Consider the following 17108-nt stretch of genomic DNA (forward strand, 5'->3'; position numbering starts at 1 on the left):
ATTTAAATTTTTAAAAAAAAGTTTACAAAAATTAGTTGTTTTTTTTAATTAAAAAAATTAAAAAAAATGTTTTTTTAAGTTAAAACGTGATTTTCAAGGTAAAAAATGATTTTCAAGGTAAAAAACATTTTTAAAGGTAAATTATTTTTTTTAAGGTTAAAAAGGATTTTCAAGTTAAAAAAAAAAAAAATGCTGATTTATAGAAAGTTGACACAAAAATACTACATTTGAAGGGTGAAAATTGTAATGCAATTATATTTGACCCCATAAAAAAGTATGTTTTATTTATTGTAATATTTTTATTATTTTTCACAATTTGTTTTCTTTACAAATGTTGACATAAATCCTGTATTTAAAAAAAAAAGTGGAGTAGTTTTATTGTAATAATACTGGACTGACGCCCTAAAAAGGACTTGGAAGCAACTCATGTTAAAACTTTTTATTTATTTTCCTGTCAGTCATTTCACAAACAAATCAGATAATTCAACTTTAGCTTTCCTTGCTGCCGTTAGAAAGTCATTCCTCCCCGCTGGACTCGCTGGTGCCATCGTCCCAGCCTCTGACGGCCGCTTTGAGGGCGCCCACCCAACGCCGCTTCAAGTCGTCGCCCTGGCAGGTGAAGACGTGCACACTCTGAGAGTGTCGCAGGCAGAAATGTCCCTGGAGGTCAGCAGGAGGTTCCTCCACAGTGCAGCCTGGCAGCGGGATTCTGGACATGGGTGCGGGGTCCTGAGGAGAACCCAGGTGAGTGTTACCGGGGGTGGAGGGGTGTTGTGTTGTCAGGGGGCGTTACCTGTGGGGTGGCATAAAGGGAGAGGAGGGGGGGCTCGGTGGTGGTGACCACGCCCCACACCTGCTGACACCTTCTGGGATGGTCGCCGTATTGCAGGAAGCCGCTCATGGTGGAGTCCCTGCAGGACTGAAGCACACCATCATGGATCTGACTCCACTACATTAAGACCTCACACCTTCCTGGGTCTTTTTATTTTAATTTTATTGACATTCAGCATCAGACATTCCTATCGATGACATCATATTTGCATCTATTGTCTGCTCTAAATGGCAAAGTCATATTTTTTTGTTTATATCCCCACGATGACAACCCTCACCCTAAAAGAAAAAGAAAGAAAGAAAAAAAAAAAAGTAGTAATAATAATAATTAAAGCTGCAAGCAGCATTGGTCGGGCCCGCGTATTTGGCAGGTGCTAGTCCTAAGTGTCCCAATACTATTGTCCAGTTTTAGTCCTAAGTGTCCCAATACTTTTGTCAAGTTGTAGTCCTAAGTGTCCCAATACTTTTGGCCAGTGTAGGTGTCCCAATACTTTTGTCCAGTGGTAGTCCTAAGTTTCCCAATACTGTTGTCTACTTTTAGTCCTAACTGTCCCAATACCTTTGTCAATTGGTAGTCATAAGTGTCCCAAAACTTTTGTCTACTTTTAGTCAGAATTGTCCCAATACTTTTGTCTAGTGTACCTACCTTGTCTGCATTGTGTGGGCACGCTGGTGCTTCCTGCTTTTAAGCAGCCATCTTAAAAAAACAGCAGCGCAGCGGGTCTTTGAAGGGTCATAAAATCAAAACCGGAGCAGTTATTAAAACGCCCATCTATACTTTTAATCACAAGGGTTTAATCTCTCTCCTGTCTTAGTTTGAAGCCGAAACGACAAACGCGCTCAGAGGAGATAGATTTAGAAGAAAGGTGACCGGTTTTTACAAAAATTTTGTTTTGAAGGGGGAATAGCAAACTTCCTGTTGATTTTTGCTGGGGGTTGTCAATTTATGAAATGTAGGTCTAAGTGAGACCTACATAGAGGTTTTTGTTTCATGTCTCTCCGACCTTCCCAGTGGGAGTTACAGGCAGTTTTGTCAGTTTTTTCATCCGAGGAGCAGTTTTTTGTGCGTTTTATTAAAAAATTGCGCTAGAGCACAATTTTGAGATTTGGGGTTAGGTTTTTTTATTAGATCACACCTTTTGCCAGTCCTTATGTGTGCGTTCAGTTTGGTGAGTTTTGAAGCATGTTAAGGGGGTCAAATTACAGCTCAAAGAGGCAAAAGTGTCTGTTTTTAGTACTTTTTTGTCTTGAAGGGGGAATTGCCAACTTCCTGTTGATTTTAGCCCGAGAATGTACTATTATGAAATGCAGGTCTAAGTCAGACCTACATAGAGGTTTTTGTTTCATGTCTCTCCAACCTTCCTAGTGGGAGTTACAGGCAGTCTAGTTTTTTATTTGTCCTAGGGGGCGCTACAGCGCAATTTTGAGTTTTGTGGTTCGGTTTGTAAAAAAAAAAAGGCAATTTTCGCAGGTCCTGATGTGTGGGTCAAATATGGTGAGTTTTGAAGCATGTTAAGTGGGTCAAATTAGTGCTCAAAGAGGCGGCCGGTATAATAATAATAATTAAAGCTGCAAGCAGCGTTGGTCGGGCCCGCGTATTTGGCAGGTGCTAGTCCTAACTGTCCCAATACTTTTGTCTACTTTGAGTCAGAAGTGTCCCAAGACTTTTGTCTAGTGTACCTACCTTGTCTGCATTGTGTGGGCACGTTGGTGCTTCCTGCTTTTAAGCAGCCATATTAAAAAAACAGCAGTGCAGCAGCATCAGCGCAGCGGGTCTTTGAAGGGTCATAAAATCAAAACCGGAGCAGGTATTAAAAATCCCATCTATACTTTTAATCACAAGGGTTTTATCTCTCACCTGTGTTAGTTTGAAGGCGAAACGACAAATGTGCTCAGAGGAGATAGATTTTGAAGAAAGGTGACCGGTTTTTACAAAAATTTTGTTTTGAAGGGGGAATAACAAACTTCCTGTTGATTTTTGCTGGGGGTTGTCAATTTATGAAATGTAGGTCTAAGTGAGACCTACATAGAGGTTTTTGTTTCAGTTGTTTGTCAGTTTTTTCATCCGAGGAGCAGTTTTTTGTGCGTTTTATTAAACAATTGCGCTAGAGCACAATTTTGAGATTTGGGGTTAGGTTTTTTTATTAGATCACACCTTTTGCCAGTCCTGATGTGTGCGTTCAGTTTGGTGAGTTTTGAAGCATGTTAAGGGGGTCAAATTACAGCTCAAAGAGGCAAAAGTGTCTGTTTTTAGTACTTTTTTGTCTTGAAGGGGGAATTGCCAACTTCCTGTTGATTTTAGCCCGAGAATGTACTATTATGAAATGTAGGTCTAAGTCAGACCTACATAGAGATTTTTGTTTATGTCTCTCCAATCTTCCTAGTGGGAGTTACAGGCAGTCTAGTTTTTGTTTTCCTAGGGGGCGCTACAGCGCAATTTTGAGTTTTGTGGTTCGGTTTGTAAAACAAAAAGGCAATTTTCGCAGGTACTGATGTGTGGGTCAAATATGGTGAGTTTTGAAGCATGTTAAGTGGGTCAAATTAGTGCTCAAAGAGGCGGCCGGTATAATAATAATAATAAAACCTTACAAATTCAATAGGTCCTTATGTCCCATTGCATAAGGACTCCCTTTGGGAGTCCTTATACAATGGGCCATGCGGGCCCTAATAAATATATAAAAAATAATAAAAAATAAGAATATAAACAGTAAATAGATAGAAAAAACAACCTATAAACACATAGGGAGTAATCTTTTTTAAACAGTACTATCACTAATAAGAGAAAATAAAATAAGGCCTATGGGGCGTGACATCATTGACCCACTTTTCCCATTTGATAAATGTCCATTGTGATTGTGGGTCTTTTTTTATTTTAAATTTACTTTTTATTGACACCCAGCATCAGACATTCCTATCGATGACATCATATTTGCATCTATTGTCTGCTCTAAATGGCAAAGTCATAGTTTTTTTTTGTTTATATCCCTACGATGACAACCCTCACCCCAAAAGAAAAAAAAGAAAAGAAAAGAAAAACAAAGTACAAACCCCGTTTCCATATGAGTTGGGAAATTCTGTTAGATGTAAATATAAACGGAATACAATGATTTGCAAATCATTTTCAACCCATATTCAGTTGAATATGCTACAAAGACAACATATTTGATGTTCAAACTGATCATTTTTTTTTGCAAATAATCATTAACTTTAGAATTTGATGCCAGCAACACGTGACAAAAAAGTTGGGAAAGGTGGCAATAAATACTGATAAAGTTGAGGAATGCTCATCAAACACTTATTTGGAACATCCCACAGGTGTGCAGGCTAATTGGGAACAGGTGGGTGCCATGATTGGGTATAAAAGTAGATTCCATGAAATGCTCAGTCATTCACAAACAAGGACGGGGCGAGGGTCACCACTTTGTCAACAAATGCCTGAGCAAATTGTTGAACAGTTTAAGAAAAACCTTTCTCAACCAGCTATTGCAAGGAATTCAGGGATTTCAACATCTACGCTCCGTAATATCATCAAATGGTTCAGAGAATCTGGAGAAATCACTGCACGTAAGCAGCTAAGCCCGTGACCTTCCATCCCTCAGGCTGTACTGCATCAACAAGTGACATCTGTGTGTAAAGGATATCACCACATGGGCTCAGGAACACTTCAGAAACTCACTGTCAGTAACAACAGTTGGTCGCTACATCTGTAAGTGCAAGTTAAAACTCTCCTATGCAAGGCGAAAACCGTTTATCAACAACACCCAGAAACGCCGTCGGCTTCGCTGGGCCTGAGCTCATCTAAGATGGACTGATACAAAGTGGAAAAGTGTTCTGTGGTCTGATGAGTCCACATTTCAAATTGTTTTTGAAAGAGGAAAAAGAACCATCCGGATTGTTCTAGGCGCAAAGTGTAAAAGGCAGCATGTGTGATGGTATGGGGGTGTATTAGTGCCCAAGACATGGGTAACTTACACATCTGTGAAGGCGCCATTAATGCTGAAAGGTACATACAGCTTTTGGAGCAACATATGTTGCCATCCAAGCAACGTTACCATGGACGCCCCTGCTTATTTCAGCAAGACAATGCCAAGCCACGTGTTACATCAACGTGGCTGCATAGTAAAAGAGTGCGGGTACTAGACTGGCCTGCCTGTAGTCCAGACCTGTCTCCCATTGAAAATGTGTGGTGCATTACTAAAATAGCACAACGGAGACCCCCGGACTGTTGAACAACTTAAGCTGTACATCAAGCAAGAATGGGAAAGAATTTCACCTGAGAAGCTTCAAAAATGTGTCTCCTGTGTTGTTAAAAGGAAAGGCCATGTAACACAGTGGTGAACATGCCCTTTCCCAACTACTTTGGCACGTGTTGCAGCCAATGAAATTCTAAGTTAATTATTATTTGCAAAAAAAAAATAAAGTTTATGAGTTTGAACATCAAATATGTTGTCTTTGTAGCATATTCAACTGAATATGGGTTGAAAATGATTTTCAAATAATTGTATTCCGTTTATATTTACATCTAACACAATTTCCCAACTCATATGGAAATGGGGTTTGTAGTAATAATAATAAATATATAAAAAATAAGAATATAAACAGTAAATAGACAGAAAAAAACCCTATAAACATACATGTATAGGGAGTCATCTTTTTTTAAACAGTACTATCACTAATTAGAGAAAATAAAATAAGGCCTATGGGGCGTGACATCATTGACCCACTTTTCCCAGTATGAAGTACATTTGTCCAATTTATAATTAATACAAATTGTTTTTTGATTAATAAAAGCTGTTATCTTCTCCATTTGATAAATGTCCATTGAAATTCCTATGACATCATATTTGTATCTATTGTCTGCTCTAAATGGCAAAGTCATAGTTTTGTTTATATCCCTACGATGACACCTGTATCCATGACTACTGTATCCATGACCACTGTAGACCACACCTGTATCCATGACTACTGTATCCATGACCACTGTAGACCACACCTGTATCCATGACTACTGTAGACCACACCTGTATCCATGACTACTGTATCCATGACTACTGTAGACCACACCTGTATCCATGACTACTGTATCCATGACCACTGTAGACCACACCTGTATCCATGACTACTGTATCCATGACTACTGTAGACCACACCTGTATCCATGACCACTGTAGACCACACCTGTATCCATGACTACTGTAGACCACACCTGTATCCATGACTACTGTATCCATGACTACTGTAGACCACACCTGTATCCATGACTACTGTATCCATGACCACTGTAGACCACACCTGTATCCATGACTACTGTATCCATGACTACTGTAGACCACACCTGTATCCATGACTACTGTAGACCACACCTGTATCCATGACTACTGTATCCATGACTACTGTAGACCACACCTGTATCGTATCCATGACTACTGTAGACCACACCTGTATCCATGACTACTGTATCCATGACCACTGTAGACCACACCTGTATCCATGACTACTGTAGACCACACCTGTATCCATGACTACTGTATCCATGACCACTGTAGACCACACCTGTATCCATGACTACTGTAGACCACACCTGTATCCATGACTACGGTAGACCACACCTGTATCCATGACTACTGTATCCATGACTACTGTAGACCACACCTGTATCAATGACTACTGTATCCATGACTACGGTAGACCACACCTGTATCCATGACTACTGTATCCATGACTACTGTAGACCACACCTGTATCCATGACTACTGTAGACCACACCTGTATCCATGACTACTGTATCCATGACTACGGTAGACCACACCTGTATCCATGACTACTGTATCCATGAGTACTGTAGACCACACCTGTATCCATGACTACTGTAGACCGCACCTGTATCCATGACTACTGTATCCATGACTACTGTAGACCGCACCTGTATCCATGACTACTGTAGACCACACCTATATCCATGACTACTGTATCCATGACTACTGTAGACCACAACTGTATCCATGACTACTGTAGACCACACCTGTATCCATGACTACTGTAGACCACAACTGTATCCATGACTACTGTATCCATGACTACTGTAGACCACACCTGTATCCATGACTACGGTAGACCACACCTGTATCCATGACTACTGTATCCATGACTACTGTAGACCACACCTGTATCAATGACTACTGTATCCATGACTACTGTGGACCACACCTGTATCCATGACTACGGTAGACCACACCTGTATCCATGACTACTGTATCCATGACTACTGTAGACCACACCTGTATCAATGACTACTGTATCCATGACTACGGTAGACCACACCTGTATCCATGACTACTGTATCCATGACTACTGTAGACCACACCTGTATCCATGACTACTGTAGACCACACCTGTATCCATGACTACTGTATCCATGACTACGGTAGACCACACCTGTATCCATGACTACTGTATCCATGAGTAATGTAGACCACACCTGTATCCATGACTACTGTATCCATGACTACGGTAGACCACACCTGTATCCATGACTACTGTATCCATGACTACTGTAGACCGCACCTGTATCCATGACTACTGTGGACCACACCTGTATCCATGACTACTGTATCCATGACTACGGTAGACCACACCTGTATCCATGACTACTGTATCCATGACTACTGTAGACCACACCTGTATCAATGACTACTGTATCCATGACTACTGTAGACCGCACCTGTATCCATGACTACTGTATCCATGACTACTGTAGACCGCACCTGTATCCATGACTACTGTAGACCACACCTATATCCATGACTACTGTATCCATGACTACTGTAGACCACAACTGTATCCATGACTACTGTAGACCACACCTGTATCCATGACTACTGTAGACCACAACTGTATCCATGACTACTGTATCCATGACTACTGTAGACCACACCTGTATCAATGACTACTGTATCCATGACTACTGTAGACCACAACTGTATCCATGACTACTGTAGACCACACCTGTATCCATGACTACTGTAGACCACAACTGTATCCATGACTACTGTATCCATGACTACTGTAGACCACACCTGTATCAATGACTACTGTATCCATGACTACTGTAGACCGCACCTGTATCCATGACTACTGTATCCATGACTACTGTAGACCGCACCTGTATCCATGACTACTGTGGACCACACCTGTATCCATGACTACTGTGGACCACACCTGTATCCATGACTACTGTATCCATGACTACGGTAGACCACACCTGTATCCATGACTACTGTATCCATGACTACTGTAGACCACACCTGTATCCATGACTACTGTATCCATGACTACTGTAGACCACACCTGTATCCATGACTACTGTGGACCACACCTGTATCCATGACTACTGTATCCATGACTACGGTAGACCACACCTGTATCCATGACTACTGTATCCATGACTACTGTAGACCACACCTGTATCCATGACTACTGTATCCATGACTACGGTAGACCACACCTGTATCCATGACTACTGTATCCATGACTACTGTAGACCGCACCTGTATCCATGACTACTGTGGACCACACCTGTATCCATGACTACTGTATCCATGACTACTGTAGACCACAACTGTATCCATGACTACTGTAGACCACACCTGTATCCATGACTACTGTAGACCGCACCTGTATCCATGACTACTGTGGACCACACCTGTATCCATGACTACTGTAGACCACACCTGTATCCATGACTACTGTATCCATGACTACTGTAGACCACACCTGTATCCATGACTACTGTATCTATGACTACTGTAGACCGCACCTGTATCCATGACTACTGTATCCATGACTACGGTAGACCACACCTGTATCCATGACTACTGTATCCATGACTACTGTAGACCACACCTGTATCAATGACTACTGTATCCATGACTACTGTAGACCGCACCTGTATCCATGACTACTGTATCCATGACTACTGTAGACAGCACCTGTATCCATGACTACTGTGGACCACACCTGTATCCATGACTACTGTAGACCACAACTGTATCCATGACTACTGTAGACCACACCTGTATCCATGAATACTGTAGACCACACCTGTATCCATGACTACTGTAGACCACACCTGTATCCATGACTACTGTAGACCACAACTGTATCCATGACTACTGTAGACCACACCTGTATCCATGACTACTGTAGACCACACCTGTATCCATGACTACTGTATCCATTACTACTGTAGACCACACCTGGTGTCTACACCTGGGAACTACACCTAGACACAGGTGTTTTAAAAAAGATGGTTTACCTCTGGCGAGCGTTTCTTGGCCCCGCCTCCTCTTGGCGCGCTGAGGACGGAGAAGCAGGACTTGCACACCTTGTTGAGTTTGTAGCCGTCGTACTCCAGCGCCACTTTGTGGTCGGAGCACTTCCAGCACACCACCTGCAGGACCACACCACACCACACCGCTCGCTGACTCCACCTTTATTTCATCCACCTTTCTACTCACACAGCCGCACGCCCGGCAGTGATGTCGACGCCGGGTGAGCGCGTGGAAGGTCTCGCTGCAGGTCATGCACACTGTCACCTGGTGGTCACGCACCCAGCGGGGGGCCCGGCGGCCCAGCTCTGCCGTCTGGGGACACGAGAGAGAGAGTCAGGGGACACGAGAGAGAGAGAGTCAGGGGACGAGAGAGAGAGTCAGGGGACACGAGAGAGAGAGTCAGGGGACACGAGAGAGAGAGTCAGGGGACACGAGAGAGCGTCAGGGGACACGAGAGAGCGTCAGGGGACACGAGAGAGCGTCAGGGGACACGAGAGAGCGTCAGGGGACACGAGAGAGCGTCAGGGGACACGAGAGAGAGCGTCAGGGGACACGAGAGAGCGTCAGGGGACACGAGAGAGCGTCAGGGGACACGAGAGAGCGTCAGGGGACACGAGAGAGCGTCAGGGGACACGAGAGAGCGTCAAGAGAGCGTCAGGGGACACGAGAGAGAGTCAAGAGAGCGCCAGGGGACACGAGAGAGAGCGCCAGGGGACACGAGAGAGCGTCAGAGGACACGAGAGAGCGTCAAGAGAGGCGTCAGGGGACACGAGAGAGCGTCAGGGGACACGAGAGAGAGCGTCAGGGGACACGAGAGAGAGCGTCAGGGGACACGAGAGAGAGCGTCAGGGGACACGAGGGAGCGCCAGGGAACACGAGAGAGCGCCAGGGGACACGAGAGAGCGCCAGGGGACACGAGAGAGCGCCAGGGGACACGAGAGACCGCCAGGGGACACGAGAGAGCGCCAGGGGACACGAGAGAGCGCCAGGGGACACGAGAGAGCGCCAGGGGACACGAGAGAGGGGACACAAGAGAGCGTGAGGGGACACAAGAGAGCATGAGGGGACACGAGAGAGAGTCAGGGGACACGAGAGAGAGTCAGGGGAAACGAGAGAGGGGACACGAGAGAGCGTGAGGGGACACAAGAGAGCGTGAGGGGACACGAGAGAGAGTCAGAGGACACGAGAGAGGGGACACGAGAGAGCGTGAGGGGACACGAGAGAGCGTCAGGGGACACGAGAGAGCGTCAGGGGACACGAGAGAGGGGACACAAGAGAGGGGACACAAGAGAGGGGACACAAGAGAGGGGACACAAGAGAGCGTGAGGGGACACGAGAGAGCGTGAGGGGACACGAGAGAGAGTCAGGGGACACAAGAGAGGGGACACAAGAGAGGGGACACAAGAGAGCGTGAGGGGACACAAGAGAGCGTGAGGGGACACGAGAGAGAGTCAGGGGACACGAGAGAGGGGACACGAGAGAGCGTGAGGGGACACAAGAGAGTGTGAGGGAACACGAGAGAGCGCCAGGGAACACGAGAGAGCGTCAGGGGACACGAGAGAGGGGACACGAGAGAGGGGACACAAGAGAGGGGACACAAGAGAGGGGACACAAGAGCGTGAGGGGACACGAGAGCGTGAGGGGACACGAGAGAGAGTCAGGGGACACGAGAGAGAGTCAGGGGACACGAGAGAGAGTCAGGGGACACGAGAGAGAGTCAGGGGACACGAGAGAGAGTCAGGGGACACGAGAGAGGGGACACAAGAGAGCGTGAGGGGACACAAGAGAGCGTGAGGGGACACAAGAGAGCGTGAGGGGACACAAGAGAGCGTGAGGAGACACAAGAGAGCGTGAGGGGACACAAGAGAGCGTGAGGGGACACAAGAGAGCGTGAGGGGACACAAGAGAGCGTGAGGGCACACAAGAGAGCGTGAGGGCACACAAGAGAGCGTGAGGGGACACAAGAGAGCGTGAGGGGACACAAGAGAGCGTGAGGGGACACGAGAGAGGGGACACGAGAGAGGGGACACGTGAGAGGGGACACGAGAGTGGGGACACGAGAGAGGGGACACGAGAGTGGGGGACACGAGAGTGGGGACACGAGAGAGGGGACACGAGAGAGGGGACACGAGAGAGGGGACACGAGAGAGGGGACACGAGAGAGGGGACACGAGAGAGGGGACACGAGAGTGGGGACACGAGAGTGGGGACACGAGAGAGGGGACACGAGAGTGGGGACACGAGAGAGGGGACACGAGAGAGGGGACACGAGAGTGGGGACACGAGAGTGGGGACACGAGAGTGGGGACACGAGAGTGGGGACACGAGAGAGGGGACACGAGAGTGGGGACACGAGAGAGGGGACACGAGAGAGGGGACACGAGAGTGGGGACACGAGAGTGGGGACACGAGAGAGGGGACACGAGAGAGGGGACACGAGAGTGGGGACACGAGAGTGGGGACACAAGAGAGGGGACACGAGAGAGGGGACACGAGAGAGGGGACACAAGAGTGGGGACACAAGAGAGGGGACACAAGAGAGGGGACACAAGAGAGGGGACACAAGAGAGGGGACACGAGAGTGGGGACACGAGAGAGGGGACACGAGAGAGGGGACACGAGAGTGGGGACACGAGAGTGGGGACACGAGAGAGGGGACACGAGAGAGGGGACACGAGAGTGGGGACACGAGAGTGGGGACACAAGAGAGGGGACACGAGAGAGGGGACACGAGAGAGGGGACACAAGAGTGGGGACACAAGAGTGGGGACACAAGAGAGGGGACACAAGAGAGGGGACACAAGAGAGGGGACACGAGAGAGGAGATAATTCCCTGCAGAGTCACTGCTGCTCACCTGTTCCTGTGCCAGGATCTCCTTGGAGGCCATCTTGAAGGTCTGGTTCTTCTGCTGGAACTCATGGATGGCGTCCTGGATCACCTGAGGAGGGGTGGAGGGGTCACATGACACAGGTGCATCTTTGCAGGTCACATGACACCAAGTACCTGGATCCACTCGTCCCGGTCCTGCTCAGAGCTGCGGACCACAAACAGAAGCATGATCAGATCAGGGCTCCAAAGATTAGCATGCTAACATTAGCATGCTAGCTTTTTTTTTGCTAATTTTGCAAGTATCAGCATCAAATATTGTGTAATACCTATTAGCATGCTAACATTGTGAAAACTACCAAAACGGCCTTTGATTTGTGGCCCTCAGTGGAAAAGGTTTGTGGCCCCCTGGATAAGCTGCATCCTACCTGGCCTGCAGTTCCAGGGTCTTCTCCTTTCCCGACACCTGGAAGGTGTAGTGGTGGTCTTCATTGGTGGTCTGCTGCACCTGCATGCCGTCCACTCCTATCCTGCTGCGCACCGTCAGACGCTGCCCGACTAGGCTGAACTTTGGCGTGCAGCACAGCAGGAAGTTGTTGAACTGTGCAGGATTAAAAATAACAGCCGTAAACTTTAATAAAAGACAACTAAATGTATTTTGGTGAATAGATAATCAATAAAAATATAGCAAAAATTAATATATTTAGTTTGATTAGATTAAGTTTGAGAGCAAATAAAAATTAATTTTAGTCTAACCAGAAATAGATTAGATTAAATTATAATAAATAAATGAAATAAAAAATATTTATAGTGAAAAACATTTTAATTTAATTTAATATACAAACCCCGTTTCCATATGAGTTGGGAAATTGTGTTAGATGTAAATATAAACGGAATACAATGATTTGCAAATCCTTTTCAACCCATATTCAGTTGAATATGCTACAAAGACAACATATTTGATGTTCAAACTCAAAGTTTTTGTTTTTTTTTGCAAATAATAATTAACTTAGAATTTCATGGCTGCAACACGTGCCAAAGTAGTTGGGAAAGGGCATGTTCACCACTGTGTTACATGGCCTTTCCTTTTAACAACACTCAGTAAACGTTTGGGAACTGAGGAGACACATTTTTGAAGCTTCTCAGGTGGAATTCCTTCCCATTCTTGCTTGATGTACAGCTTAAGTTGTTCAACAGTCCGGGGGTCTCCGTTGTACTATTTTAGGCTTCATAATGCGCCACACATTTTCAACGGGAGACAGGTCTGGACTACAGGCAGGCCAGTCTAGTACCCACACTCTTTTACTATGAAGCCACGTTGGCTTGGCATTGTCTTGCTGAAATAAGCAGGGGCGTCCATGGTAACGTTGCTTGGATGGCAACATATGTTGCTCCAAAAGCTGTATGTACCTTTCAGCATTAATGGCGCCTTCACAGATGTGTAAGTTACCCATGTCTTGGCTACTAATACACCCCCATACCATCACACATGCTGCCTTTTACACTTTGCGCCTAGAACAATCCGCATGGTTCTTTTCCTCTTTGGTCCGGAGGACACGACATCCACAGTTTCCAAAAACAATTTGAAATGTGGACTCGTCAGACCACAGAACACTTTTCCACTTTGTATCAGTCCATCTTAGATGAGCTCAGGCCCAGCGAAGCCGACGGCGTTTCTGGGTGTTGTTGATAAACGGTTTTCGCCTTGCATAGGAGAGTTTTAACTTGCACTTAGAGATGTAGCGACCAACTGTAGTTACTGACAGTGGGTTTTTGAAGTGTTCCTGAGCCCATGTGGTGATATCCTTTACACACGGATGTCGCTTGTTGATGCAGTACAGCCTGAGGGATCGAAGGTCACGGGCTTAGCTGCTTACGTGCAGTGATTTCTCCAGATTGTCTGAACCATTTGATGATATTACGGACCGTAGATGGTGAAATCCCTAAATTCCTTGCAATAGCTGGTTGAGAAAGGTTTTTCTTAAACTGTTCAACAATTTGCTCACGCATTTGTTGACAAAGTGGTGACCCTCGCCCCATCCTTGTTTGTGAATGACTGAGCATTTCATGGAATCTACTTTTATACCCAATCATGGCACCCACCTGTTCCCAATTTGCCTGTTCACCTGTGGGATGTTCCAAATAAGTGTTTGATGAGCATTCCTCAACTTTATCAGTATTTATTGCCACCTTTCCCAATTTCTTTGTCACGTGTTGCTGGCATCAAATTCTAAAGTTAATGATTTGCAAAAAAAAAAAAAGTTTATAAGTTTGAACATCAAATATGTTGTCTTTGTAGCATATTCAACTGAATATGGGTTGAAAATGATTTGCAAATCATTGTATTCCGTTTATATTTACATCTAACACAATTTCCCAACTCATATGGAAACGGGGTTTGTATATTAATATATACGTGATTAATTAAATAAAATGGTAGTTAAATATTTTTCAGAATTATATTTTTTAATTATAAAAAGAATTGGTACAAATAATTGAATTGAGATCATTTTAGTCTAACCAGGATTAGATTAGATTAAATTATAATAAATAAATGAAATAAAAAATATTTATAGTGAAAAACATCTTAATCATTTACATCAACTATATTATTTTTATTTAATTACTATTAATATACACATGATTAATTTTTCAAAAGATAGTTAAATTTTTTTTATTTTTTTTTATTATTGTTTTTTTTTTTTTTTTTTTAAATGGTACAAATAAAAATTGAATTGAGATCATTTCAGTCTAATCAGGATTGGATTATAATAAATTATAATAAATAAATTAAATAAATAATTTAGTAAAAAACTAACAATTTCCATCAATTCCATAATTTAAATGTAATTACTATTAATATACATTGTGATACATTTTTAAAAATGGTAGTTAAATATTTTTCAGAATTAAATTATTTAAATTATGAAAAAAAATGGTACAAATAAAAATTTAATTGAGATCATTTAACTATAACCAGGATTGGATTGAATTATAATTACTAAATAAAATAAAAAATATTTATAGTGAAACACATTTTAATATTTTCAACTCCACTATTTTTTATTTAATAACTATTAATATACACACGATTACATTTAAAAAATGGTGGTTAAATAGTATTCAGATTTTTATTTATTTTATTATTTATTAAAAAAATTATACAAATAAAAATTGAATTGAGATAATTTTATTCCAACCAGGATTGGATTAGATTAAATTATAATACATTTAATAAATAAATATTAATTTAGTGAAAAACATTTTAACAATTTCCATCAATTCCATCATTTAAATGTAATTACTATTAATATACATAGATGGGATACATTTTTAAAAATGGTAGTTAAATATATTTCAGAATTAATTTATTTAAGTAAATTATGAAAAAAAGGGTACTTTTTTTTTTTTTTTTACTTGAGATCATTCGAGTCTAACCAGGATTGGATTGGATTAATTATAACACATAAATTAAATAAATACATAATAATTTAGTGAAAAACATTTTAACAATTTCCATCAATTTAAATGTAATTACTGTTAATATACATAGATGTGATACATTTTTAGAAATGGTAGTTAAACATTATTTAAATTAAAATGGTAGAAATAAAGAAGTAAATTGATATATTTTAGTCCAACCAGAAAGAGGTGTCGCTCCATGGAAGAGGTGTTCCTGGCAGAGATCTTGAGCAGGCGACCTTCTTTCACAAACTGGTTGGTGGGGTTGACCACCTCCTCCTCTCCAACCATCTCATAGATCTCCAGCAGTCGCTTGATGCTCTCCTGTCGGCAGAAGTTTTATTGGGAGAAGTCAAAGATGCAAAGTGAGGCCACGCACCGCTTTGTGGAGGGCGCTGTTGGAGTGGTTGGCCGCCATGGAGATGGTCTCCAAGGATCCTGTGCAGACAAGGAGTGAACTTACAAATATTGATGGATGCGATGAAAGACTTACTCTGAGCAAATTCATAGTCCGGGTGAGTGGAGGGCATCTTCTTGACGTAGTCCCGCAGCAGCATCTCGTAGCGAGGGATCCTCTGGACCGGTTCTAGCATGTGGTGCTGCAGGGTCAGGCTGCCACACACCTCCTGGCTCTGGGAGGACAACACAGCCCTCACACTCGGAGGAGCAAGAGCAAGAGCAAGAAGAAGAAGAAGAAGAAGAAGAACAAGAAAAAGAAGAACAAGAACAACAAAGAAAACAAGAACAACAAAGAACAAGAACAACAACAAAGAAAACAAGAACAAGAACAACAAGAAGAAGAAAAAGAAGAAGAACAACAACAAGAAGAAGAAAAACAAGAACAAGAAGAAGAAGAACATGAAGAACTAGAAGAAGAAGAACAACAAGAAGAACAACAAGAAGAACAACAAGAAGAATGAGAAGAAGAAGAAGAACAAGAACACGAACAAGAAGAAGAGGAAGAGGAAGAAGAACAAGAACAACAAGAAGAACAAGAACAACAAAGAAAACAAGAACAAGAACAATAACAAAAAGAACAACAAAGAAAATAAGAAGAAGAACAAAAAGAACAAGAAGAAGAAGAAAAAGAACAAAGAAAACAAGAAGAACAAGAACAAAAAGAACAAAGAAAATAAGAACAACAAGAAGAAGAACAAATACAATGAGAAGAAGAAGAAGAACAAGAACAAGAAGAAGAACGAGAACAAGAAGAAGAAGAAAAAGAACAAGAACAAGAACAAGAAGAACAAGAACAAGAAGAACAAGAACAAGAAGAAGAAGAACAAGAAGAACAAGAACAGGAAGAAGAACAAGAACAAGAAGAAGAACAAGAACAACAAGAAGAACAAGAAGAAGAACAACAAAGAAAACACGAACAACAAAGAACAAGAACAACAACAAAGAAAACAAGAAGAAGAACAACAACAACAACAACAAGAAAAACAAGAAGAAGAACATGAAGAACAAGAACAACAAGAAGAAGAACGAGAACAAGAAGAACAAGAACACGAACAAGAAGAAGAGGAAGAAGAACAAGAACAACAAGAAGAACAAGAACAACAAATAAAACAAGAACAACAAAGAAAACAAGAACAACAAAGAACAAGAAGAAGAAGAACAAGAACAACAAAAAGAACAACAAAGAAAATAAGAACAAG

At 42.9% G+C, this 17108-nt stretch overlaps 1 protein-coding gene across 1 annotated transcript in view; it reads right to left on the reverse strand.

The window, feature by feature from the left end:
* Nucleotides 1-424: 424 nt before the first annotated feature.
* LOC133621535 (FYVE, RhoGEF and PH domain-containing protein 4-like) overlaps nt 425-17108 on the reverse strand; it is a 31309-nt gene continuing 14625 nt past the window's right edge. Inside the window, exons 7-16 of the mRNA XM_061983620.1 lie at nt 15944-16082; nt 15830-15888; nt 15631-15774; nt 12417-12589; nt 12166-12196; nt 12017-12100; nt 9348-9473; nt 9146-9280; nt 794-919; nt 425-729 (exon numbers count right to left, since the gene is read on the reverse strand). Coding sequence (XP_061839604.1) covers nt 517-729; nt 794-919; nt 9146-9280; nt 9348-9473; nt 12017-12100; nt 12166-12196; nt 12417-12589; nt 15631-15774; nt 15830-15888; nt 15944-16082 — 1230 coding nt within the window. The 3' untranslated portion in view covers nt 425-516. The remainder of the gene's footprint in view (nt 730-793; nt 920-9145; nt 9281-9347; nt 9474-12016; nt 12101-12165; nt 12197-12416; nt 12590-15630; nt 15775-15829; nt 15889-15943; nt 16083-17108) is intronic.

This window comes from Nerophis lumbriciformis, linkage group LG25, assembly GCF_033978685.3.
Source record: "Nerophis lumbriciformis linkage group LG25, RoL_Nlum_v2.1, whole genome shotgun sequence".
Lineage (NCBI taxonomy): Eukaryota > Metazoa > Chordata > Actinopteri > Syngnathiformes > Syngnathidae > Nerophis > Nerophis lumbriciformis.